Consider the following 25,879-nt stretch of genomic DNA (forward strand, 5'->3'; position numbering starts at 1 on the left):
ACTGTTTAATGTAACAAGTCCTCCAAGTGATTTTTTTTTTTTTTTTTGAGATGGAGTCTGGTTCTGTTGCCAGGCTGGAGTGCAGTGGTGCGATCTTGGCTTACTGCAACCTCCGCCTCCTGGGTTTAAGTGATTCTCCTGCCTCAGCCTCCCGAGTAGCTGGGACTACAGGTGCACGCCACCATGCCCAACTAACTTTTGTATTTTTAGTAGTGACGGGGTTTCACCTTGTTGGCCAGGATGGTCTCCATCTCTTGACCTCACAATCCTCCTGCCTCGGCCTCCCAAAGTGCTGGGATTACAGGCATGAGCCACCGCACCCCGCCCAGGTGACTTTTTAATTTGCCTTTTTAAAATTGTTACATAATATTTTATATATTTATGGGTTATATGTGATATTTTGTTACATGAATAGAATGCGTAATGATAGGATATTTGGTTTTCATTTCTACGTGTTGGGAACTATAGTCATCCCACTCTGCTATTGAACATTAGAACTTACTTCTTCTATCTAACTGCATGTTTGTACCACTCATTAACCAACCTGTCTTCATTTCCCCGGCTCCACCCATATACCCTTCTCAGCCTCTGGTATCTATCATTTTCTGCTTCCATGGGATCAACTTTTTTAGCTCCTACATAGGAGTAAGAACATATGACATTTGTCTTTCTGTGCCATTTGTTTTTCATTTAACATAGTGACCTCTAGTTCCATCCATATTACTGCAAATGACATGATTTCATTCTTTTCTATGACCAAATAGTATTCCATTGTGGATATATAGATATATATACCAGTGATCCTTCTCCCTTCCAAGTAGCTGGGACTACAGGCACACACCACCACACTTATCTAATTTTTAAATTTGTTTTGTAGAAATGGGGTCTCATCATGTTGCTCAGGTTGGTCACGAACTCCTGGGCTCAAGCAATCCTCCTGCCTCAGCCTCCCAAAGTGTTGGGATTAGAGGCATAAGACACTATGATTGGCCCTTTTTAAATCTTTTTTCTTTATTTTTGTCTGACTGGGTTATTTCAAAAGACTTGTCTTCAAGTTCTGAGATGCTTGAAATAGTCTATTGTTGAATCTTTTTTTTTTTTTTGAGACGGAGTCTGGCTCTGTTGCCCAGGCTAAAGTGCAGTGGCGCCGTTTCAACTCACTGCAACCTCCGCCTCCTGAGTTCAAGCGATTCTCCTGCCTCAGCCTCTCGAGTAACTGGGATAATAGGCGTGCACCACCATGGCCAGCTATTTTTTGTTTTTTTTGTTTTTTTTTTTTTTGTATTTTCAGTAGAGACAGGGTTTTGCCATGTTGGCCAGGCTGGTCTCGAACTCCTGACCTCAGGTGATCCACCCACCTTGGCCTCCCAAAGTGCTGGGATTACAAGCGTGAGCCACTGTGCCTGGCCTCTATTGTTGAATCTTTTAAGTGTATATTGTATTTAATTCAATGAATTCTTCAGTTCCATAATTTTTATTTGGTTCTTTTTTATAATATACATCTCCTTATTAAATTTCTCATTTATATTCATATTAAATTTCTCAATCCTAAATTTTCTTTCTGATTTGTCATGTTTTTCAGTGTTCTCTTGTATCTCATGGAGCTTCTTTAATATCAATATTTAAATTTTTTTCTGGGATTTAATACATTTGTTTTTGATTGCGATCTGTTGCTGGAGAATTATTGTATTCCTCTGGAAGTGTCATATTTTATGGCTTTTTCATGCTTCCTGTGTCCTTGTGTTGATATCTGTGCATCTGATGTAATAGTTGCTTATTACAATTTTTTAAATTTGCTTTCATAGGGTGGACTTTTGGTGTTGGGTAGGTAGGGCACTTAGGCTTTGATTCTGGGTGCATGCAGTAGTACAGTCTCTGTATGATTTTTTTTTTTTTTTTTTTAGCTGTAAACAGCATCAGTGGTGTCTGTGATTTTCCTTGGTGGCTTAAGGTGTGGTTGTTAATGAAGACTTTTCTGAAGTTTTGCTGGGGACCCAGGGGATTTTTGATACAAGGGAAGGTTTGTGAACCACTGATAAAAAGAAACTTGGGTCCGAAGGTTATTGCAATCATTTTAAAAGCTTTGTTAGGCCGGGCGCGGTGGCTCAAGCCTGTAATCCCAGCACTTTGGGAGGCCGAGACGGGCGGATCACGAGGTCAGGAGATCGAGTCTATCCTGGCTAACACGGTGAAACCCCGTCTCTACTAAAAATACAAAAAACTAGCCGGGCGAGGTGGCGGGCGCCTGTAGTCCCAGCTACTCCGGAGGCTGAGGCAGGAGAATGGTGTAAACCCGGGAGGCGGAGCTTGCAGTGAGCTGAGATCCTGCCACCACACTCCAGCCCGGGCGACAGAGCAAGACTCCGTCTCAAAAAAAAAAAAAAAAAGCTTTGTTACCTTGAACACCTTTCTCTTTCATATGGTAGTCTTCAACCCTGGCATCAACCCTTTAAATTATAAACACCTGGGGAGTTTTTAAGACTACCTGGGCCCCAAAGCAAACCAATCAAATGGGAATCTCTGGGAAGGGGCACAGACATCTGTGTTCTTAAACCCTCTCCAGTGAATTCAGGTCCAGTGAGAGCCAAGCCTCAGCTGTAAGCCTCAGAGTTCGTCCTCTTCTGTAAAGTGGGGAGAATGCCCCTGTCTCTCTCTGAGTGAGCAGTAGTGCTGGGAGAAATAGGTGAAATGAGTTACATATGTATACATGATAAATTAAGCCACAAGAAAAATAATAAAGAGCTTGAGGAAGAATGCGTCTTTTCTTCTGTGTTCTGCAGTCCTTTACTCACCAGCTTCTGTTAGGACTCCTGGCTCTGTGACTGCATAAGGTAGAGCTATCCATGAATCCCCTCCAGCATGACTTACACTTAATTTTCTTCTTCATTGTAAAGGGCTGAATCTTGAGCCAGGATCCCTAGATTTTAAGTGTTTTCTTCCCCAATTCCTTGTCACTGGCCCTGGTACCATTTCTATATCATCCCAACACTTGCCTCAACTCAACAGAGGACTGATAAGGTTCAGATTTGTGCTAGTATCTCCATTATTACACCATAAAAATTGTAGGCCTTTAATATTATTTTAGGTTCACTACTCCTGAAACTAACAGCAGCAGGGGGAGAGTAAACGTTCTTGGGACAGAACATCCTGTTACCCATCATGTCCTCTGTGTGTAGAACCGGGGCTGTGCTGTCAGCCAAGACTGGAGCTTTGAGGTTGATGTTTCCCTTGAGGCAGGTCTTAGGCAGACCAAGAGAAGATATTGTTTATACCTCTCAGGAGACAAAAAAAAAAAAAAAAAAAAAAAAATCCAAGTCCTTGGGTAAGGTATAGAAGGAAAGTTCAGGACCAGGTGCTGTAAAAAGTTTTACTGTTTACTCTGGGCTCAGTAACTTAGGAAAATTCTGAATTCATAGAATTAATTAATTTGACCAACATCTTTCAAGAACCTTTGTGAGGTCACCAAAAAAGAAAACAAAAAAGATTCAAATACTGATCTCAAGAAGCTTATAACTAAGTAGGCTATGTATAGTTGAGTAATTATCCCAGTTGAGGAATGAAGAGGGGAGGACTTATGGGAAAGCAGAGGAAAGATAGCTGCTTAGGCTGCGATGTTTGGAGAAGGCTGCATGGAGAAGGTGGCATTTCATCTGAGCTTGTGAATATAGATGGAATAACTAACATACTCTGTCCCAGCTCAAATATCATCCCCTCACTGAGTCACCCGAATATGCTGTCTAAATTACCACCTCATTATTCCTGTCTTATTTTTCTTCATAAGTTATTACCTGACTTTATCTGTTTTTGTTTGTTTGTTTTTTTTGAGACAGAGACTTGTTCTGTCACCCAGGCTGGAATGCAGTGGCTATCTTGGCTCTCTGCAATCTCTGCCTCCCAGGTTCAAGAGATTCTCCTGCCTCAGCCTCCCAAATAGCTGGGGTTACAGGAGCTCGCTACCACACCCGCCTAATTTTTGTATTTTTACAGGGTTTCACCATGGCGCCCAGGCTGGTCTCAAACTCCTGACGTCAGGTGATCTGCCCGCCTCGGCCTCCCAAAGTTCTGGTGGCATGAGCCACCGTGCCCGGCTGTTTTTGTTTTTTTGTTTTTGTTTTGAGACGGGGTATGGCTCTGTCACCCAGGCTGGAGCACAGTGGCGCGATCTTGGCTCACTGCAAGCTCCGCCTCCCTGGTTCATGCCATTCTCCTGCCTCAGCCTCCTGAGTAGCTGGGACTACAGGTGCCCACCACCTCGCCCAGCTAATTTTTTTTTATTTTTTTATTTTTTTATTTTTTTTGCATTTTTAGTAGAGACGGGGTTTCACCGTGTTAGCCAGGATGGTCTTGATCTCCTGACCTCGTGATCCACCCGCCTTGGCCTCCCAAAGTGCTGAGATTACAGGCGTGAGTCACCGCGCCCGGCCGCTCGGCTGTTTTTATTATTGGTAAATAATGCTAAAAGGTAAGTTCCATCAGGGCAGTTCCATCTCTTTTGTTCATCCCTATCCCCAGCACCCAGAACAGCATCTGGAACACAGTAGACACTCAATAAATGGAATAAATGAACAAATGGATACACTTTTGTTTCATAGGGCATCACAGGAATTCGTTTTGCTGGAGGAGAGAAGTGCTACATTAAAGCGCAAGTGAAGGCTCGTATTCCTGAGGTGGGCGCCGTGACCAAGCAGAGCATCTCCTCCGAACTGGTGGGTACCAACATGCCTGAGACAGTGAGACTGCTTGGCAAACATTGCTTGAAGGCACAACCCTTTCGGTTTTTATTTTTTGTTTTTATTTTTATTTTTATTGAGACAGAGTCTCACTCTGGAATGCAGTGGCGCTTTTGGCTCACTGCATCCAATTCTCCTGTCTCAGCTTTCCAAGTAGCTGGGACTACAGGCACGCCACCACGTCCAACTAACTTGTATTTTTAGTAGATACGGGCTGTCACCATGTTGGCCAGGCTCTTCTTGAACTCCTGGCCTCAAGTGATCTGCCCGCCTCAGCCTCCCAAAGTGCTGGGATTATAGGAATGAGCCACCGCGCCCGGCCTAAAGGCAGAACCCTTTTGGTTTCTAGTATCTGGATAGGTTCATGACTAGGTTGTAAATTCTATTTCTTCTCTGCCAAAGGAATTTAAACTGTTTTTGTCCTACTGGGGTCAAGGGATTCTTCTCACGTGATATAGCATATTTAAACGTTTTGGGAAGCCACATTTTAAAGTGCATAAAGGGGCTGGGTGCTCATATGGCCTTATTTGCCTGCGGTTAGGGAACTATCTGGTCTGTGGTTAAGACTCCACAATAGAGGCAGGCATGGTGGCTTACGCTGGTAATCCCAGCACTTTGGGAGGTCGAGGTGGGCAGTTCATCTGAGGCCAGGAATTCGAGACAAGCCTTGACAACACAGCAAAGCCCTGTCTTTACTAAAAACACAAAAAATTAGCTGGCCGTGGTGGTGCGTGCCTGTAGTCCCAGCTCCTCAGGAGGCAGAGGTGGGAGGATCACTTGAGCCCAGGAGATTGAGGCTGCAGGGAGCTAAGATTGCACCACTGTACTCCAGGCTGGGCATCAGAATGAGACCCTATCTCCCAAAAAAACAACACAAAAACCAAAAAACAAAAAAATAAACAAAAGAGACTCCACAGTAAAGACAAAGGACTCCACAAGATACAGTCTTCATTAAAGAGACCCACAATAGCAGATTACAGAGCCTCCACTGGAAAGCAGCCATAGGGCACTCATCCCCCACCCCAATGCCAGCCAGCTTCACTGAGGGTGGTTCTAATTGTTTTGCCCTACATCAAGCTGAGATAGCTCCTCCTACAACTTCTTCCCACTGGTTCAGGTTCAGCCCATTGAAGCTACACAACGTATATCCAATTCCTTTTCTACGTGTCAAACCTGTGAGTTTTTAAAACATGTTTCTTTCATTTATTATTAATAACTTGCCTTTGAGCTTGATTTTTTTAAAGATTTACTTTAGGAATTGCATACAGTGTTCTAAAGACACATTTAACAATAATACCTTACTTTTAATGGTGGTTTAGGGCTTACAAAGTGGTCTCATTGATTATTGTCTTTTATTTGAGTTGTGGCAGGAGAGGGTGGAGAGAAAATGGGCTTTGAAGTCAGAAAAACGTAGATTTACATCCCAGCTCTCATACTCCCTATGGATATTGTCATCTGCAAGCTGGGGGTATGCATACAGTACCCATGGCCCTGAATCTACTTGATGGTTGACAGATGGCTGCTGCTCATTGTTAATTTTATTATGATCATCTTTGATCCTCCCAGTATCCCTGAGAGGGAGGTAAAGCAAGTATCAGCTCCCTCAAGGCAAAAGAGGAAAACTATGGGTAAGCAAAGGTGCCTGGAAACTGCCTGATTGTTTGCCCCCATAGGAGCAGCTGCAGGCGGTGTCTCAAAACAGAACAAAACAAAAGCTAAAAAACAAACCTGTGAGTTTGTAAAGCTGGCTACCATTCCTCTGTTTTCTCTTTTCTACTCTGTTTCCCATCCATCCTGTGAGATGTATTCCAGACCTTCCTTGCTCTGGTCATTCTCTCCTGATGGTGTTCCAGCTGGTTCCTTATGAGCTGCGCTGTTCAGAATCAAAGGCCATCTTCTCGGTGCAAATATGTTATACCAAGTATAAAAATGGGACCAAGACCTCCTTTGTTCTGACCCTTGAGCTTCTCTTATTGCATTACCATTTTTTATAGTCATATCCCTCAGTTTCTGTCATGAAGACTTCAGTGAACTATAATCCTTGCCATTTTCCCTATAAATGGACCCAGAACTTGTTCTCTCCTGCCTTCTACAAGGACCAATTCCCCAACAATGGCTGACCCAGATTTAATCATAAGTTTGCAGTATATTTTCTGGGTTTTTAAATATAGTTTTCCCAGATTTTTGTAAAAAAAAATACTTTGTTACTGTAGGAAATTTGAGAGAGACATAAAAGTATATATAGAGATGGCCAAATAGGAACAGCTCCAGTCTGCAGCTTCTAGCATGATCAACACAGAAGGTGGGTGATTTCTGCATTTCCAACTGAGGTACCTGGCTCATCTCACTGGGAGTGGCTAGATAGTGGGTGCAGCCCACAGAGGGCAAGCCAAAGCAGGGCAGGGCATTACCTCACCCAGGAAGCTCAAGAGGTTGGGGAACTAACTCCCTCCCCTAGCCAAGGGAAGTTATGAGGGACCATGCCATGAGGAACAGTGCCTTCCAGCCCAGATACTATGCTTTTTCCATGGCCTTTGCAACCTGCAGACCAGGAGATTCCCTTGGGTGCCTATACCACCAGGGCCCTGGGTTTCAACTGGGTGGCCATTTGGAAAGACACCGAGCTAGCTGCAGGAGTTTTTCTTCATACCCCTGTGGGGCCAGGAACGCCAGCACGACAGAGCCATTCACTCCCCTGGAAAGGGGGCTGAAGCCAGGGAGACAAGTGGTCTACCTCAGCGGATCCCACCCCCACGGAGCCCAGCAAGCTTAGATCCACTGGCTTGAAATTCTTGCTGCCAGCACAGCAGTCTGAAGTTGACCTGGGACACTTGAGCTTGGTGGGGGGAGGGGCATCCACCATTACTTAGGCTTGAGTAGGCGGTTTTCCCCTCACAGTGTAAACAAAGTCGCCAGGAAGTTCAAACTGGGCGGAGCCCACTGCAGCTTTTCAAAGCCGCTGTAGCCAGACTGCCTCTCTAGATTCCTCCTCTCCCAGCAGTGCATCTCTAAAAGAAAGGCAGCAGGCCCAGTCAGGGACTTATAGATAAAACTCCTATCTCCCTAGGACAAAGCACCTGGGGGAAGGGGCAGCTATGGGCACAGCTTCAGCAGACTTAAACGTTCCTGCCTGCTGGCTCTGAAGAGAGCAGAGCAGTGGATCTCCGAGCACAGCACTCAAGCTTGGCTAAGGGACAGACTGCCTCCTCAAGGGGGTCCCTGATCCCCCATGCCTCCTGACTGGGAGACACCTCCCAGCAGGGAATGACAGACACCTCATACAGGAGAGCTCTGGCTGGCATCTGGTGGGTGCCCCTCTGGGACAAAGCTTTCAGAGGAAGGAACAGGCAGGAATTTTTGCTGTTCTGCAGCCTCTGCTGGTGATACCCAGGCATACAGTGTCTGGAGTGGACCTCAGCAAACTCCAGCAGACCTGCAGCAGAGGGGCTTGACTGTTAGAAGGAAAACTAACAAACAGAAAGGAATAGCATCAATATCACCAAAAAGGATATCCACACAGAAACCCCATCCGAAGGTCACCAACATCAAGGAAAAACCAGTGCAAAAAGGCTGAAAATTCCGAAAACCAGAACGCCTCTTCTCCTCCAAAGGATCACAACTCCTTGCCAGCAAGGGAACAAATCTGGACAGAGAATGAGTTTGACGAATTGACAGAAGTAGACTTCAGAAGGTAGGTAATAACAAACTCCTCTGAGCTAAAGGAGCATGCTCTAACCCAATGCAAGGAAGCCAAGAACCTTGAAAAAAGGTTAGAGGAATTGCTAACTAGAATAACCAGTTTAGAGAAGAAATTAAATGATCTGATGGAGCTGAAAAACACAGCACGAGAACTTCATGAACCATACACAAGTATCAATAGCCAAATCCATTAAGCGGAAGAAAGGATATCCAAGATTGAAGATCAACTTAATGAAATACAGCATGAAGATGAGATTAGATAAAAAAGAATGAAAAGGAATGAACAAAGCCTCCAAGAAATATGGGACTATGTGAAAAGACCAAACCTACGTTTCATTGGTGTACCTGAATGTGACAGGGAGAATGGAACCAAGTTGGGAAACACTCTTCATGATATTATCCAGGAGAACTTCCCCAACCTAGCAAGACAGGCCAACATTCAAATTCAAGAAATACAGAGAACACCACAAATATACTCCTCGAGAAAAGCAACCCAAAGACACATAATCGTCAAGATTCACCAAGGTTGAAATGACGGAAAAAATGTTAAGAGCCGTCAGAGAGAAAGGTCAAGTTACCCACAAAGGGAGGCCCATCAAATTAACAGTGGATCTATCGGCAGAAACCCTACAAGCCAGAAGAGAGTGGGGGTCAATATTCAACCTCTTAAAGAAAAGAATTTTCAACCCAGAATTTCATATCCAGCCAAACTAAGCCTCATAAGCAAAGGAGAAATAAAATCCTTTACAGACAAGCTAATGCTGAGAGATTTTGTCACCACCAGGCCTGCCCTACATGAGCTCCTGGAGGAAGCATAAATATGGAAAAGAAAAACCAGTATCAGCCACTGCAAAAACATACCAAATTGTAAAGATCATCAACACTACAAAGAAACTGCATCAACTAACGGGCAAAATAACCAGCTAGCATCAGAATGATAGGATCAAATTCACACACAACAATATTAACTTCAAATGTAAATGAGCTAAATTCCACAATTAAAAGACACAGACAGGCAAATTGGATAGAGTCCAGACCCATCGGTGTGCTGTATTCAGGAGACCCATCTCACATGCAAAGACACACATAGGCTCAAAATAAAGGGATGGAGGAATATTTACCAAGAAAATGGAAAGTAAAAAAAAGCAGGGGTTGCAATCCTAGTCTCTGATAAAACAGACTAAACCAACAAAGATCAAAAAAGACAAAGAAGGGCATTACATAATGGTAAAAGGATCAATGCAATGAGAAGAGCTAACTATCCTAAATATATATGCACCCAATATAGGAGCACCCAGATCCATAAAGCAAGTTTCTTAGAGACCTACAAAGAGACTTAGACTCCCACATAATAATAGTGGGAGACTTTAACACCCCACTTTCAATATTAGACAGATCAATGAGACAGAAAATTAACAAGGATATTCAGGACTTGAACTCAGCTCTGGACCAAGCAGACCTAATAGACATATACAGAACTCTCCACCCCAAATCAACAGAATATACATTCTTCTCAGCACCACATCGCAATTATTCTAAAATTGAACACATAATTGGAAGAAAAGCACTCCTCAGCAAATGCAAAAGAACAGAAATCATAACAGTCTCTCAGACCACAGTACAATCAAATTAGAACTCAGGATTAAGAAGCTCACTCAAAACTGCACAACTACATGGAAATTGAACAACCTGCTCTTGAATGACTACTGGGTAAATAACGAAATGAAGGCAGAAAGAAAGATGTCCTTTGAAATCAATGAGAACAAAAACACAATGTACCAGAATCTCTGGGACACACCTCAAGCAGTGCTGAGAGAGAAATTTATAGCACTAAATGCCCACAGGAGAAAGCAGGAAAGATCTAAAATCGACACCCTAACATCACAATTAAAAAGAACTACAGAAGCAAGAGCGAACAAATTCAAAAGGTAGCAGAAGACAAGAAATAACTAAGATCAGAGCAGAACTGAAGGAGATAGAGATATGAAAAACTCTTCCAAAAATCATTGAATCCAGGAGCTGGTTTTTTGAAAAGATTAACAAAATAGATAGACCATTAGCCAGAATAATAAAGAAGAAAAGAGAGAAGAATCAAATAGACACAATAAAAAATGGTAAGAGGGATATCACCACTGATCCCACAGAAATACAAACTACCATACTATAAACACCTCTACACAAATAAACTAGAAAATTTAGAAGAAATGAGTAAATTCCTGGACACATACACCCTCCCAAGACTAAACCAGGAAGAAGTCAAATAGCAAGGTCTGAAACTGAGGCAGTAATTAATAGCCTACCACCCATAAAAAGTCCAGGAGCAGACATATTCACAGCCAAATTCTACCAGAGGTACAAAGAGGAGCTGGTACCATTCCTTCTGAAACTATTCCAAACAATACAAAAAGAGGGACTCCTCCCTAACTCATTTTATGAGACCAGCATCATTCTGATACTAAAACCTGGCAGAGACACAACAAAAAAAGAAAATTTCAGGCCAATATCTCTGATGAACATCAATGCAAAAATCCTCAATAAAATATTGGCAAACTGAATCCAGCAGCATATCAAAAAGCTTATCCACAACGATCAAGTCGGCTTCATCCCTGGGATGTAAGCCTGGTTCAACATACACAAATCAATCAACATAATCCATCACCTAAACAGTACCAATGACAAAAACCACATGATTATCTCAATAGATGCAGAAAAGGTCTTCAATAAAATTTAACACCGCTTCATGCTAAAAACCTTCAATAAACTAGGTATTGATGGTATCTCAAAATAATAAGAGCTATTTATGACAAACCCACAGCCAATATCATAGTGAATGGGCAAAAACTGGAAGCATTCACTTTGAAAACCGGCACAAGACAAGGATGCCCTCTCTCACCACTCCTATTCACCATAGTGTTGGAAGTTCTGGCCAGGGCAATTAGGCAAGAGAAAGAAATAAAGGGTATTCTAATAGGAGGAGAGGAAGTCAAATTGTCTCGTTGTGCAGATTACATGATTGTATATTTAGAAAACACCATCGCCTCAGCACAAAATCTCTTTAAGCTGATAAGCAACTTCAGCAAAGTCTCAGGATACAAAATCAATGTGCAAAAATCACAAGCATTCCTATACACCAATAATAGAGAGCCAAATCATGAGTGAACTCTCATTCATGATTGCTACAAAGAGAATAAAATGCCTAGGAATACAACTCACAAGGGATGTGAAGGACCTCTTCAAGGAGAACTACAAACCACTACTCAAGGAAATAAGAGAGAACACAAACAAATGGAAAAACATTCCACGCTCATGGATAGGAAGAATCAATGTTGTGAAAATGGCCATATTGCCCAAAATAATTTATAGATTCAATGCTATCCCCATCAAGCTACTACTGACTTTCTTCACAGAATTAGAAAAAACTACTTTAAATTTCATATGGAACTGAAAAAGAGCCCGTATAGCCAAGACAATCATAAGCAAAAAGAACAAAGCTGGAGGCATCATGCTACCTGACTTCAAACTATACTACAAGGCTATAGTAACCAAAACAGCCTGGTACTGGTACCAAAACAGATATATGGACCGATGGAACAGAACAGAGGCCTCAGAAATACTGCCATACATCTACAACCATCAGATCTTTGACAAAACTGACAAAAACAAGCAATGGGGAAAGGATTCCCTATTTAATAAATGGTCTTGGGAAAACTGGCTAGCCATATGCAGAAAACTGAAACTGGACCCCTTCCTTACACCTTGTACAAAAATTAACTCAAGATGGATTAAAGACTTAAATGTAAGTCCTAAAATCATAAAAACCCTAGAAGAAAACCTAGGCAATACCATTCAGGACATAGGCATGGGCAAAGACTTCATGACTAAAATACCAAAAGCAATAGCAACAAAAGCCAAAATTGGCAAATGGGATCTAATTAAATTAAAGAACTTCTGCATAGCAAAAGAAACTATCATCAAAGTCAACAGCCAACCTACAGAATAGGAGAACAAATTTTTGCTACCTATCCATCTGACAAAGGGCCAATATCCAGAATCTACAAGGAACTTAAACAAATTCACAAGAAACAACCCCATCAAAAAGTGGGTGAAGGATATGAACAGACACTTCTCAAAAGAAGACATTTATGTGGCCAACAAACATATGAAAACAAGTTCATAATCACTGGTCATTACAGAAATGCAAATCAAAACCACAATGAGATACCATCTCATGCCAGTTAGAATGGCAACCATTAAAAAATCAGGAAACAACAGATGCTGGAGAGGATGTGGAGGAATAGGAATGCTTTTACACTGTTGATGGGACTGTAAATTAGTTTAACCATTGTGGAAGACAGTCTGGTGATTCCTCAAAGATCTAGAACCAGAAATACCATTTGACCCAGCAATCCCACTACTAGGTAAATACCCAAAGGATTATAAATCATTCTACTATAAAGACACATGCATACGTATGCTTACTGCAGCACTATTCACAATAGCAAAGACTTGGAACCAACCCAAATGCCCATCAATGATAGACTGGATAAAGAAAATGTGGCACATGTATACCATGGAATACTATGCAGCCATAAAAACGATGAGTTCATGTCCTTTGCAGGGACACGGATGAAGCTGGAAACCATCATTCTCAGCAAAGTAACACAGGAACAGAAAACCAAACGCCACATGTTCTCACTCATAAGTAGGAGTTGAATAATGAGAACACATGGACACAGGGTGGGGAACATCACACACCGGGGCCTATCAGGGAGTGGGGGGCTAGGGGAGGAATAGCATTAGGAGAAATATCTAATGTAGATGACGAGTTGATGGGTGCAGCAAACCACCATGGCATGTGTATACCTATGTAACAAACCTGCATGTTCTGCGTATGTATCCCAGAATTTAAAGTATAATTTAAAAAAATTAAAACCGTTGAACTCATGGAGATAGAGAGTAGAAGGATGATCACCAGAGGCTGGAATGGTTGGGGGAAGGGAGGATGGTAATGGGCACAAAAAATAGTTATAAAGAACAAAAAATAGAAAAACTAAATAAGACCTAGTATTTGCTAGCACAGCAGGGAGACTGTAGTAAAAAATAATTGTACATTAAAAAAAAACTAAGAGTATAACTGAATTGTTTGAAACAAAGAATAAATGCTTGCAGTAATTACCCTCATGTGGTAATTATGCATTGCATGCTGGTATCAAAATATCTTAGGTAACCCATAAGTATATATCTACTGCAGATCCACAAAAATTAAAAAGAAAAAAGAAAATAGGTGTAAGAATCTTAACTAAAATATTAGTAAAAGGAATATAGCAATATGTTGGATAAGTGACATGTCATGACAAGGTAAGGTTTATTTCAGGGCTGTACAAATGGTTCAATACTGGGACATCTTAGGGAAAAAAAGTATAGATAATAAAATTATATACAATTATATAATTCACAAAAAGCTAATGCTAATGTTTTGGTGAATTTTCTCCAAATTGTGTTGTGTTGTGTTGTGTTGTGTGTGTGTGTTGTGTGTGTTGTGTTGTGTGTGTGTGTGTGTGTGTGAGAGAGAGACAGTGATAGTCTTTCCATAAGTGACATTATACTGTTATATGGCTTATTATTGTCATAACTTTAGTTCTTCTAAAATGTAGATTATAATGGACATAATGCTTTATCATATGATTATACTTTTAAAAGTCTTTTATTCTTAAATACTTCAGGTATCTTCAATTTTTCATTACTTCAAATAATAACAATTAAAAATAACTATTTTTAAATACCATTATTTATCATGGTAAATAAATTCACCATGATAGTGAATGCTTTTATATTTAAATCTTTGTCTGCATCTGATTCTTAGGCCAAAGAGTAGATTATTTGTCGTGTGTTTCAGTTGTTTATGTCATGCATAAAGGATCCTCTAGTGAACAGAAACAAATTCAGACAATACATTTGTGTGAATTAGGAATACGTTTGGCTGTCAGTAGCAGAAAACTACCCTTAGAGTAACTTACACAAACTGGGATCTGTTTTTCTCCACAGTAAGCAATGCGGAGGCAGGTGGCTGCAGGCATTGGCTCGGTGGCCAGCATTTCTGTGATTTTTAAAAATCTTGCCTTCCAGCTACAATCATGGTTGCCACTGCTCAACCTCTTCCTGACTTCCTTAGTTGGCATTCAAGTAAAAATGTCAGGAAAAAAGAGGTTGAGCAATGCCAACCACAACTTCCCTTTAATCAGGAAAAGCAGGCCTCCCAGGCCCTCAGCATACTTTGGATCCCACTGGCTAGCACTGGTCACCCGGGCACCCCGGATTGCTGGAGCACTAGAGAAAGCAAGCGTCTCTCCTGGGGCTGGGCTCATTGCTGCGTCCAATAAAAGGACTATGTTACAAGGCAGGTGAGGGAGGAAGCAGATTGGGTAGGCAACCGAAAGTACATACTTCAAGATTTATTTAACATTCTTAGCGTGGAGGATGCATCTATATGCATTATCCCAATCACCCCACTCTTCCCCACACACTTTAGACTAAGATGGGGTAGATTTATGTACCACTTGCTTTCATAAATTTTTCATCAGTTTTGTATAACTTTAAAAAGCTACAGTACTCAAAGAGCATTCATTTCCTGGATGGAGCCATTTAATTTAAGGTAAATAACTGGATTACCTGACTGTTAGCTTCCTCCAATAACTTTAAGTTGTTTTAATGCAGCCATAAGCCTGAGGGAGAAAGCATAAATGAAGTACCGCTTTTAGCTAAAAATTAGGAGAAAACATTTTAATTTCTCCAAGCTATTGCAAACTAATAAATACATGAAAGGAACAACCTGGCAAGATAAATTTGTCTCCTGGGTTATCAAACCATTCTCAGCATCTCACTGTGGAAGAAAATCCAAGGTTTAACTTTGAAATCTCAGTGGTGTGCTTGATGCAAGGAACATCTGAAATATGTGTTGTTACAGCTGGGAAATGGAGAAATGGTTTATGTTAAATAATACTTTGAACCGAAGACATTAAAGAGGCAATCACTTGCTTTTTCCATTGTTGTTCAGAAGCTGCAGAACAAAACCCCACAAGATTTTCACTTCAAATGAAGGCTTCCTCTATCCTTTGTAGGATTCCAGGGTTCATTCAATTGCTTTTCCTAAAAAACATCTTTGATCAAAAACATCAGATTAACCTAAATCTCAAAGTTGGTATCAAGTAATTTTCACTTCAACTCAGGGTACTTAGGTTCACATGGTACAGCTATCCAGAGGCAGGGCAACAGGAGGAGGCGTGCTGAATATTGTGAAAAGAGCTACAAAGAGAAGAGATTAGAACCGTAAAGTGCACGACTGTACACACGCATGCTCGGAATTCGGAATTCTCATTAATTTTTTATAAGGCAAAATAACCTTTTAGCAACACGTGACTCTTAATATGCAGCATGTTTCACTGTCCTCTTTGCTCAAATGCAATCATTTTTACTTTCAGGAAGGCAAGATCATGCCAGTCAAATATGAAGAAAATTCTCTTATCTGGGTGGCTGTAGATCAGCCTGTGAAGGACAACAGCTTCTTGAGTTCTAAGGTGTTAGAACTCTGCGGCGACCTTCCTATTTTCTGGCTTAAACCAACCTATCCAAAAGGTAACATTTTAAATTATCTTAATGCTGTTTACAACTCTCCCTGTTCATGCATGTGAGGTTCCTCCAAGCCCCTCCAAAGGCCTGAGCATGTAACAAGGAGGATAAATCAGGATGCATGTGGCAGTGTCTCAGTAATTAGCATGAGAGATGAAAGCAGGAAAATAGCCCATGACTATTGTAGGGAAGGGAGGGAGCAGTAGGGTTAACAGGAGGCAGATCGGGAAGACAACACCAAGGCATTACCTGCAGCTTTTGTTTATGACACTCACTTCTTTCTGCTCTGCCCCTTAATCTCAGTTGTTTGCACCTTCCAATTTTACATTTTTTTTATTTCTAAGGCATAGAATCAAGGGACTAAGAAACTGTCATACTGCCGAGTCTTTATTGTGTTCAAATCTAGAATTATGGGACAGCCAAAAGCTGCTGTGGGTATTGGCTGAGATTCCTCAAATTCAGAGCTTGAATATTAGCTTCCAAGTCCAGTGAAAATAAATGCAGACTCCCTGGAGTTCACAGCTAGGCTGGAGCATATCTTTGAGCTATTTCTGGGTGATGTAGGGCAGGTGAGCCCAGTGGACCTTGCTCTGCCTCCTGAGCTTCTCCTGTCCCCCGAGTTCTCTCACTATTTCTACTGCAGTCACCACACTGGCCTCCCAAAGGCCTATTTTGTAGCTCTGGTTCAAGTGTGGGAAAAAAAGGCCTTTCTCCTAGCACAGCTGAGATAGGCTAATGTTTTCTGAAAGATTTTATGGAAGACTAGCAGAGAGCAGCATGGAAATAAAGAAAATATAGGCCTTTAAAACCACTAAGCTTGGTGGGCACGCAGGGAAAAGACAGGGCAGTTAGTGTTTAATAGGAATAGTTTCATGTTTTGCAAGATGAAACATGTTCTAGATGGTGGTGATGATTGCACAGCAATGTGAATGTACTTCATGCCACTGAACTGTACACTTAAAAATGGTTAACGTGGTAAATTTCATTATGTATATTTTACAATTTTTAAAAATACCCACCAGGCTTAGGAAGTAAGGTTTCTGATTCTGCCATGACTAACTTATTCTTATGGTTCACAAGTCCCATTCTGCCCCAAAGCTGGAGAAGATGGCTCCTCTCTAGCCTGGGTGAGGCAAATAGGATTCAGTGACAAGCCACTGGCAGTAACTGCCCGGCACAGTGGGCTGGGAAGGAGCTCGAGACCATATGCAGGCTCAGTAAGAAAGAATTCCAAACTCAGTCAGCACAGGCTGGCTGGCTGAAGCGGGCAGGAGAGGGGCTGCCAAATGGGCTGTGCTGTTGCCATTCCTGCTCTTGCTCCTGTGGGTGGTCACAACTCACAGTTCTATGATGGCTTGCCAAGTTCTGGCTTTCTGTTCCACACCTGCCGCCACCTGGGTGGGCCTTCTTACTTTCCATCGCCCAGGAACTCCCACCTTTTCCAGTTGACGACGAGAGTCTGCAGTGCGCTACCAGTTAGAGCTCTCCCTAATCACACTGAGGACAAGCCTCTTACCCAGAGAGTTCATTCACTCTTTTGACAGACATTCAGGAGGGCCTAGTATGTGCCATATACTTGTCATAGGTACTTGAGGTGCATCCATGAATAGAATAGACAAGAACCCATGCCCTCAAGGAGTTTTGCATTGTAGCAAGGGGAGACAGCAAATAAACACTAAATTAAAATAAGAAAATTGTATAATATGATACAAGGTGCTATGGAAAATGCCACTGCAGGGCCATGGGGTGGGCATTGGTGATCAGAACACAGCATTATTGGCAATGCTAAGACAACTGATATGATGAGTAATTTCTCACTTGGGGAAAGAGCTTCTTCCCTACACATTCAAGATGTGGTTTGGTCCCTCCTAGCCCAATAGCATGAACACATTTTAAGTATTCAATCACCACAACATCCATACAAGAATCACACATATTATGTACACAAGAAAAGTGGAAAACACCTCAATGCCCCCAGATTAGAAAGGTAAATGTTGATATATCCATAAAATGGAATATCACAGATAGGAAAAATGGACTCCCCCCATCTCTCATAACTACAGTTATATTTTACAATACAATCAAGAGGCCGGGCACGGTGGCTCAAGCCTGTAATCCCAGCACTTTGGGAGGCCGAGATGGGCGGATCACAAGGTCAGGAGATCAAGACCATCTTGGCTAACACGGTGAAACCCCGTCTCTACTGAAAAAAAAAAAAAAATACAAAAAACTAGCCGGGCGAGGTGGCGGGCGCCTGTAGTCCCAGCTACTCAGGAGGCTGAGGCAGGAGAATGGCGTAAACCCGGGAGGCAAAGCTTGCAGTGAGCCGAGATCTGGCCACTGCACTCCAGCCTGGGGCAGAGCGAGACTCCGTCTCAAAAAAAAAAAAAAAAAGAAAAAAATACAATCAAGAAGCTAAGTCCCCCTCTGATGATGCCAGGCTTCCTACCACCTAATTCTAATAAAAGCACCACACTCCAGGGTCCAGTGGCCCATGTCCTTGGATCCTGAAGCCAGCAGGTCATCAGTGTCACACAGCTGTATTATCAGAGACACTGGGAATGACAGCTGGACACAGGCCAGAAGGGAAGGGGGAGAGTTGACGCCGCTGAGCTCTATGTGTCAGGCATGGCACTAGAGCATTACGCTTTGTCCTCATTTAATCTTCGCCAACAACTGTTGGGGTAACTACTCGTTCCCATTTTATAGATGAAGAAACTAAGGTTCACAGAGGTAAGTAATTTGCCTAAGGTCATTTAGTTAGTTAAATGAAGCAGAATTGTGATCAAATCCAGGTCTCACTTGTGCCTCTCCAACCAAGCTATCTGTGGAAGCTACCAATGGCTTTAAAGCACATCTGAATTCTCCTAAATAACAAAGCATGATATAATCCTCATCACCTAATAGTTCAGTGCTTATTATATGCAACACACTGTGCTTAAACCTTTAGACAAATTCTCATTAACCCTATCACTACCCTATGAATTAGATACTATTATTATCCCCATTTTACAGATAACGAAACTGGGTCTCAGAGAGACATCAAAATCCAAGCTGTGTGGTACTTTCTACTTTTTTTTGAGATGGAGTTTCACTCTTGTCACCCAGGCTTGAGAGCAATGACACAATCTTGGCTTACTGCAGCCTCTGCCACCCGGGTTCAAGTGATTCTCCTGTCTCAGCCTCCCGAGTAGCTGGGATTACAGGTGCCTGCCACTGCGCCCGGCTAATTACTGTATTTTTAGTAGAGATGGAGTTTCACCATGTTGACCAGGCTGGTCTTGAACTCCTGACCTCAGGTGATCCGCCCGCCTCAGCCTCCCAAAGTGCTGGGATTACAGGTGTGAGCTACCGCTCCTGGCCTGTATTTTTGTTAATTGGCAGCCATCAGCCCTGCTGCAGGACCCATGAGGCTGTGTGGTAAACTAGACCCAGGGTGTTCACGCTGGGCACCTAGCTATGCCAACCATTCTGTGATCTTGGCCAAGTCACTTGGCCTTTCTGAGGCTTGATACCCTCATATATAAAAACATTTGCTTTTTCTATCCCAAATATCTAGAATAAACCAAGATATTTCCCTTGCAAACTGTAAAGCTTTATACTGATATAGTCAATCCATTAGGAAGACTTAGGGCTACAATTAACAGAATATTTCATCAACAGTGGTTTCAACAAACACAGGTTTATTTTTTCATATAGCCAGAAGTCTAGAGAGAGGAGGTTTTTGATACTATCTGCTACTCAATGATACCATCAAGTCTCTTTCCAGTTACCATTTTACTACCGGTAGCATGCTGGCTTATGGTACCTATCACTTCATAGTCACAAGTTGACTCTTACAACTCCAGATATCACATCTGTGTTCAAGAAAGGAAAAACAAGACAGACAAGCCTGTCTGTCCCCTTTTATCGAGAAAGCAAAAGGCTTCCCAGAAACTGCACTAGCATATTCTGCTGATGTCTCCCTGGTCAGGTATGTCTCACCTGGCCACTTCTAATTGCAAAGGAAGCTGGGGAAATGAGTGGTGTTTTACTTTCTCAGTCCCAGTAGTGAAGGCAGACCAAAAGAAAGCGGGGAGGTGGTGTTGAGGTTTGCCAGGCCATCTTACAATGTCGTCCTCAATTAGTATTACAAAACCAAATTCAGATTATCTGTATGTTTAACTATTAGCCCAAGACTCTAAAACATGCCTTATTATTACAAACATCAGTATAAAAATTTTAAACCATCTGGTTATGCACAAACTTTGATATCCTTTTCTTATGTTTTTCACCCTGATAAACACAGATCTAATTTCCTTAATTATTCAAATAAAGGGATTAACTTACGGAAATTTTTGCAGAAATCCAGAGGGAAAGAAGAGAAGTGGTAAGAAAAATTGTTCCAACTACTACTAAAAGACCACGCAGTGGACCACAGGGCAATCCAAGCGCTGGAAGACTGAATAATGAAACCAGACCCAGTGTTCAAGAGGACTCACAAGCCTTCAATCCTGATAATCCTTATCACGTGCGTTCCGGTGCTTTATGACATGATTAGACAAATAAATGCATTAAACATAGTGCCAAGGCCGGGTGCAGTGGCTTATGCCTGTAAGCCTAGCACTTTGGGAGGCAGAGGTGGGCAGATCACGAAGTCAGGAGTTCGAGGCCAGCCTGGCCAACATGGTGACACCCTGTCTCTACTAAAAATACAAAAAATCAGCCAGGTGTGGTGGCACATGCCTGTAATCCCAGCTACTCCGGAGGCTGAGGCAGGAGAATCGCTTGAATCCAGGAGGCGGAGGTTGCAGTGAGCCAAGATCGGGCCACTGCACTCCAGCCTGGGTGACAGAGTGAGACTCCGTCTCAAAAAAACAATAGTGCCGAAATGGTGTTTGTACGTGAGGTTTCAAATGAGCATTTAGGTATTCAACTTAGACTTTATTCAATTATTTTAAAAATACATTTTCATTTGTTGCAAAGTTTTTTTGTTGTTGTTGTTTCACTGCAACCTCCGCCTCCCAGGTTCAAGCGATTCTCCTGCCTCAGACTCCCAACTATCTGGGATTACAGGTGCCCGCCACCATGCCTGGCTAATTTTTTGCATTTTTCTTTTTTGGTAGAGACAGGGTTTCACCATGTTGGGCAGGCTGTTCTCAAACTCTTGACCTCAGGTGATCCACCTGCCTCGGCCTCTCAAGGTGTTGTTGGGATTACAGGCGTGAGCCACCGCGCCCAGCCTGTTGTAAGGCTTATAATTAAGGGTAAGAACACTTAAGCATTACCTCTGTAGTGTAAAATCCTGATTGGCTGGTAACCCTTATTCAGTTGTTTTCTGTGCTCTCTTTTTCGAGTCACAGGCAAATTCATGAAAACAAATTCATATCAGAAATTTGATTATTTGAAAATGTTTCCTAGAGTGCTCCCTGGAGGAAACATATGGAAGTATTCTTCCCCCTTTATATCCACTTTATTCATTCATTCAACAGACAGTCATTTAGGCACCTGCTCTTTCCGAGGCTCTGTGCACAATCAGTCAGGAGAACCTTCTGCCCTCAGGGGCTCTCAGTCCAGATAGAGGATAGACCCACAGTTAGATGTAAAACGCTTTAGGCTGAAACACTAAAAAGTGATGTTTGTGAGGATGACACGAAGGTGCTAAAAACTCAAATCTTCCACAAAGTATTTACCATTATACTTTTCAGGGAGTGAAAAAGTAGAATAAGTATTTATTTGTAGCTAGCTTTTAAAATAAAAAATACGGGCTGGGCGCAGTGGCTCACACCTGTAATCCCAGCACTTTGGGAGGCCGAGGTGGGCAGTTCATCTGAGGTGAGGAGTTCAAGACCAGCCTGGCCAACATGGTGAAACCCCATCTCTACTAAAAATACAAAAAACTAGCCAGCACAGTGACGCGCACCTGTAGTCCCAGCTACTCGGGAGGTTAAGGTAGGAGAATTGCTTGAACCCAGGAGACTGAGGTTGCAGTGAGCCAAGATTGCGCCACTGCACTCCAGTGTGGGTGACAGAGCGAGACTTCAACTAAAAAATAAATAAAATTTAAAAACACATGCAGAAATTTTTTTAAAAAAGTACAAAAGATATATTATGAAGTGTTTTCCTTCCACCCAAGACACCCTCCCCAAAGCAACCTATTAACAATGACTATTTGTCCAGTGTCTCTGCTTAAGTACACACAGACACAAGCACACACTTTCAACACAAAAAAAGTTTTAACACAAAACTTTTATACCTTGCTCTCTTTCCAGTTACAATATTTTGGAGACTGTTTTCCTACACAATACCTCATTCATTTAATGACTACTATTCATTTAATAGTAATTCATTGTATACATAAATGTACAGAAATTTAGTTATGCTTTCATGACTATAAATTATTTCCCTGTCTTTTGCTGTTTGCAAATACTGCTACAGGATACAATCTTGTACATGACTTACAGGATTTGTACAGGATTATCAACAGTAAATCAAGGTAACGCAGGTGGAGCTCTTAGCACAGGGCTTGGGACACACAGGTGAGCAGTAACTTGCTCAATGTTAGCTATTAGTATTGTGCCGCTAACACACAGAAGTCTATGTTTAGCATAAATACTGAAGCATGAGTCTGCTGCATTGAAGTAGATTTACATTTTAATGGAGGATACCAAATTGCCTATCAAGAAATTACATCAGCTGTATGTCTGCAAACAGTAATGGAAGGACCCACTTATTATCAAACTTAAAAAAAAAAACTTTCACCAATCTCTTGGGTGTAAATTTTATCTCCTGTTTATCCTGCTTGTCTTTAATTATGCGTAAGGGTGAGCATCTTTTCATATACTAAGTCATTTGCACGTTTTTCTATGTAGCCTATTCAGTCCAATACTATTTAAGGTGTTGCCAATATATTTCCTAGTTTATCATTTTAAAAATATTTTAGAAAACCTTGGAGCAAAAAGTATTTTCTAAATAACCAAAGGCTTATCATAAAATTCAGGACACCATAATACTACCTTAGCTTGAAGAAGAAAAAAAAGAATCTGAATAGATGAACAAAATTTAATATTGTTTATTCCCTGGAGAGCTGGGCTGGCTGACTCTGCCTCAAGGGGTGAGGGCATCAGTCCCTTCACAGATGGGCAGGATGTGACTTTGCCTTGGATCCAGTCTTGAGTGACCTGTATCCCTTGAAAAACTCCAATTATATCAATTTTTTCCTTTACTGTATGTTGGACTTTAAGCAGAAATGTTTTCAAAGCATTTATCTCCATGATCTCAGTCCTTCAGTTATTCCTTTAAAAAAAATGTATCTTAGGGTAACAGCATAAGATTTCCTCCCAACCTTTCAATCCTAAAATTTTGTCAGACCCTCAGATAAGGAAGTACCTCAACCGACAGGCCTTTTAACTCTCCCTGCCCCATAATAAATAAATGAGGTTGTCTTTTTGCTGTCCCAGATTAACCTCTTCAAGAAATAAGGCAAAGAACAGAGAGAGTCGGATGAATTAAAAAACGAATGCTTTAAGAGTAAGATAATAAATATTTTGACGACATAATTTGAATATAGGTTGTATCAGATCATGTTAATTTTGTGATAATGGCAATCTGGTTGTAAATTTAGGAAAACATCCTTATTTTGGGGGGCACATTCTAATTACTCATGGATGAAATGTCACAATTCCTCCAATTCTCTTTAAACTCACGTCAGAATTCACTTTAAAATACTAGTTTTGTTTTGATGGACATTATTTCCCTATCTTTTGCTGTTGCAGGAAGGGGAAAAGCAAATTTGACAATAGGTTAGCAATTGTCCAATCTAGATGAGTCTACTGGTGTTCAATATATAATTTCCTCTACTCTCCAGTATGTTTGACATTTTTTTTCAAGACAGTTTCACTCGTTACCCAGGCTGGAGTGCAATGGCACAATCTCACTTCAAACTCCGCCTCCTGGTTCAGAAGATTCTCCTACCTCAGCCTTCCGAGTAGCTGGAATTACAGGTGTCCACCAACCATGCCTGGCTAATTTTTTTGTATTTTTTAGTAGAGATGGGGTTGGTTTCACCATGTTGGCCAGGCTGGTCTCAAACTCCTGACCTCAGGTGATCCACCTGCCTCAGCCTCCCAAAGTGCTGGGATTGCAGGCGTGAGCCACTGCGCCTGGCTGAAATTTTTAATAACTTCCTCCCCATCCCAAATTATGATTAAAGACTTTTTGTTTCAGCACCAGAATCAGCTAACTTTAGGAGAGAGGCTTAAATTGAATCAAGAATTTAAAGATAAGGGCTTCTTGGGAATGTACTTCAATACCATATTAAAAATAATGCAGAATCTCTACCCTTAGAAGTCCCCCAAAAGGAAAACCAGATACGTAAACTGGGCAGGGTTGGCAGGATGGGAGTTCCTTCCAGTTCTGTAATCTCACCAGCAGTGAAGATGGAGATTTTTACTTCAATATAATCTTGTGTTTATATAACTATAGCTACATAAAAAACTAGAAGGTAAAGTTTAAGGTCTTGAATTTTACATGTTTTTGTGGAGTCTTTTCCTGAGACCCCTTTGTCCCTACAGAGATAACATCCCCATTCTGTTACTGAAATGAAAGCAGGAGAAACTAAATGACTTGACAGTGTTCTCAGAGCCAGTGTAACTGGAACTGAAATCTGTCTTTAGCCTAGATTGATGAGTTTCAAAATGTGCTTCTAAAGAGCCTGGAAGCCATTACTGCAAGAAGTCACAAGCATTCCACTGACTTAGAATTAGCAGTGGCAGAAATGCTACTTTTTACCATAATGCTTCCTTTCTTGCTTTCCTACTTAAAACAAGCTGAGCTACTGAGTGGTAACCATGGTTCATTAAAGGCATGGAGAAACTTCAGGATATCGTTTTAAAAGACAAAACAACTTTCTAGTCAGTGACAGGTGAGATAAGTGTAGATTCCTTAGTGTCAAAAGGAATTATGAATGACAGCAGGTAAACAAGATCAAAACTCTTTACAGCAGATTACAGTATCTTGTAGCAGTGAAAAATTCAGAATCTTATTTAAAAATAACATGCATGCTATGACCTCATTATGCAGTTATCACAAATAATTATCTTTTATTTCACAGCAGCAGGAAGGGGAAAGCATGACATTCGACCCTAGACTGGATCACGAAGGAATCTGTTGTATAGAATGTAGGCGAAGCTACACCCACTGCCAGAAGATCTGTGAACCCCTGGGGGGCTATTACCCATGGCCTTATAATTATCAAGGTTGCCGTTCGGCCTGCAGAGTCATCATGCCATGTAGCTGGTGGGTGGCCCGCATCTTGGGCATGGTGTGAAATCACTTCATGTGTCATGTGCTGTAAAATAAGAACTAGCTGAAGAGACAACCAAAGAAGCATAAGGCATGCTAATGCTGATGGGACCACAAAATATTTTTACACTCTGAGTGGTTATTCTTGACACTCTTAACAGAATTTTTTTCCAGAACTTTAGTATGTGCAAATGTACTGAAAGGGTAGTTCAAGTCTAAAATGCCATAACCCCTTTATTATTTGTTATTTTTTGCTTTGCTTTGCCATAAGTCTTCCCTTGCTTATATCTTCCAAAGCTATTTTAAAATAAACATGAAAACTTACAATTTGTCAAAAATCTCAATCGTACACTTGAGCTCCTTTAAGTCATGATGAAAATGTCATTGTTATTTGTACAGAATTCTTCAATTGTTCTTAATCTTTTTTGCTCTTCCTCTTGTAAATGTGCCCCCAGAATTCCCAGATAAAAACACATAAAAAGGAAAGGATATATAATGGAATCTATCTAAAAGTGAACATTTTTAGCCTCAATGTGGAAGCT

At 41.5% G+C, this 25,879-nt stretch overlaps 1 protein-coding gene across 2 annotated transcripts in view; it reads left to right on the plus strand.

Moving 5' to 3' along the window:
- The window catches only part of CNMD (chondromodulin), a 36,833-nt gene extending 11,165 nt beyond the window's left edge, over positions 1-25,668 (plus strand). Inside the window, exons 4-7 of one of the 2 annotated variants that reach the window (XM_023184193.2) lie at positions 4,593-4,706; positions 15,908-16,061; positions 20,399-20,565; positions 25,147-25,668. In XM_023184193.2, coding sequence (XP_023039961.1) covers positions 4,593-4,706; positions 15,908-16,061; positions 20,399-20,565; positions 25,147-25,362 — 651 coding nt within the window. In that variant the 3' untranslated portion in view covers positions 25,363-25,668. The remainder of the gene's footprint in view (positions 1-4,592; positions 4,707-15,907; positions 16,062-20,398; positions 20,566-25,146) is intronic. The other variant, XM_023184194.2, reaches the window with a different exon arrangement.
- The last annotated feature ends 211 nt before the right edge of the window (positions 25,669-25,879 follow it).

This window comes from Piliocolobus tephrosceles, chromosome X (assembly GCF_002776525.5).
Source record: "Piliocolobus tephrosceles isolate RC106 chromosome X, ASM277652v3, whole genome shotgun sequence".
Lineage (NCBI taxonomy): Eukaryota > Metazoa > Chordata > Mammalia > Primates > Cercopithecidae > Piliocolobus > Piliocolobus tephrosceles.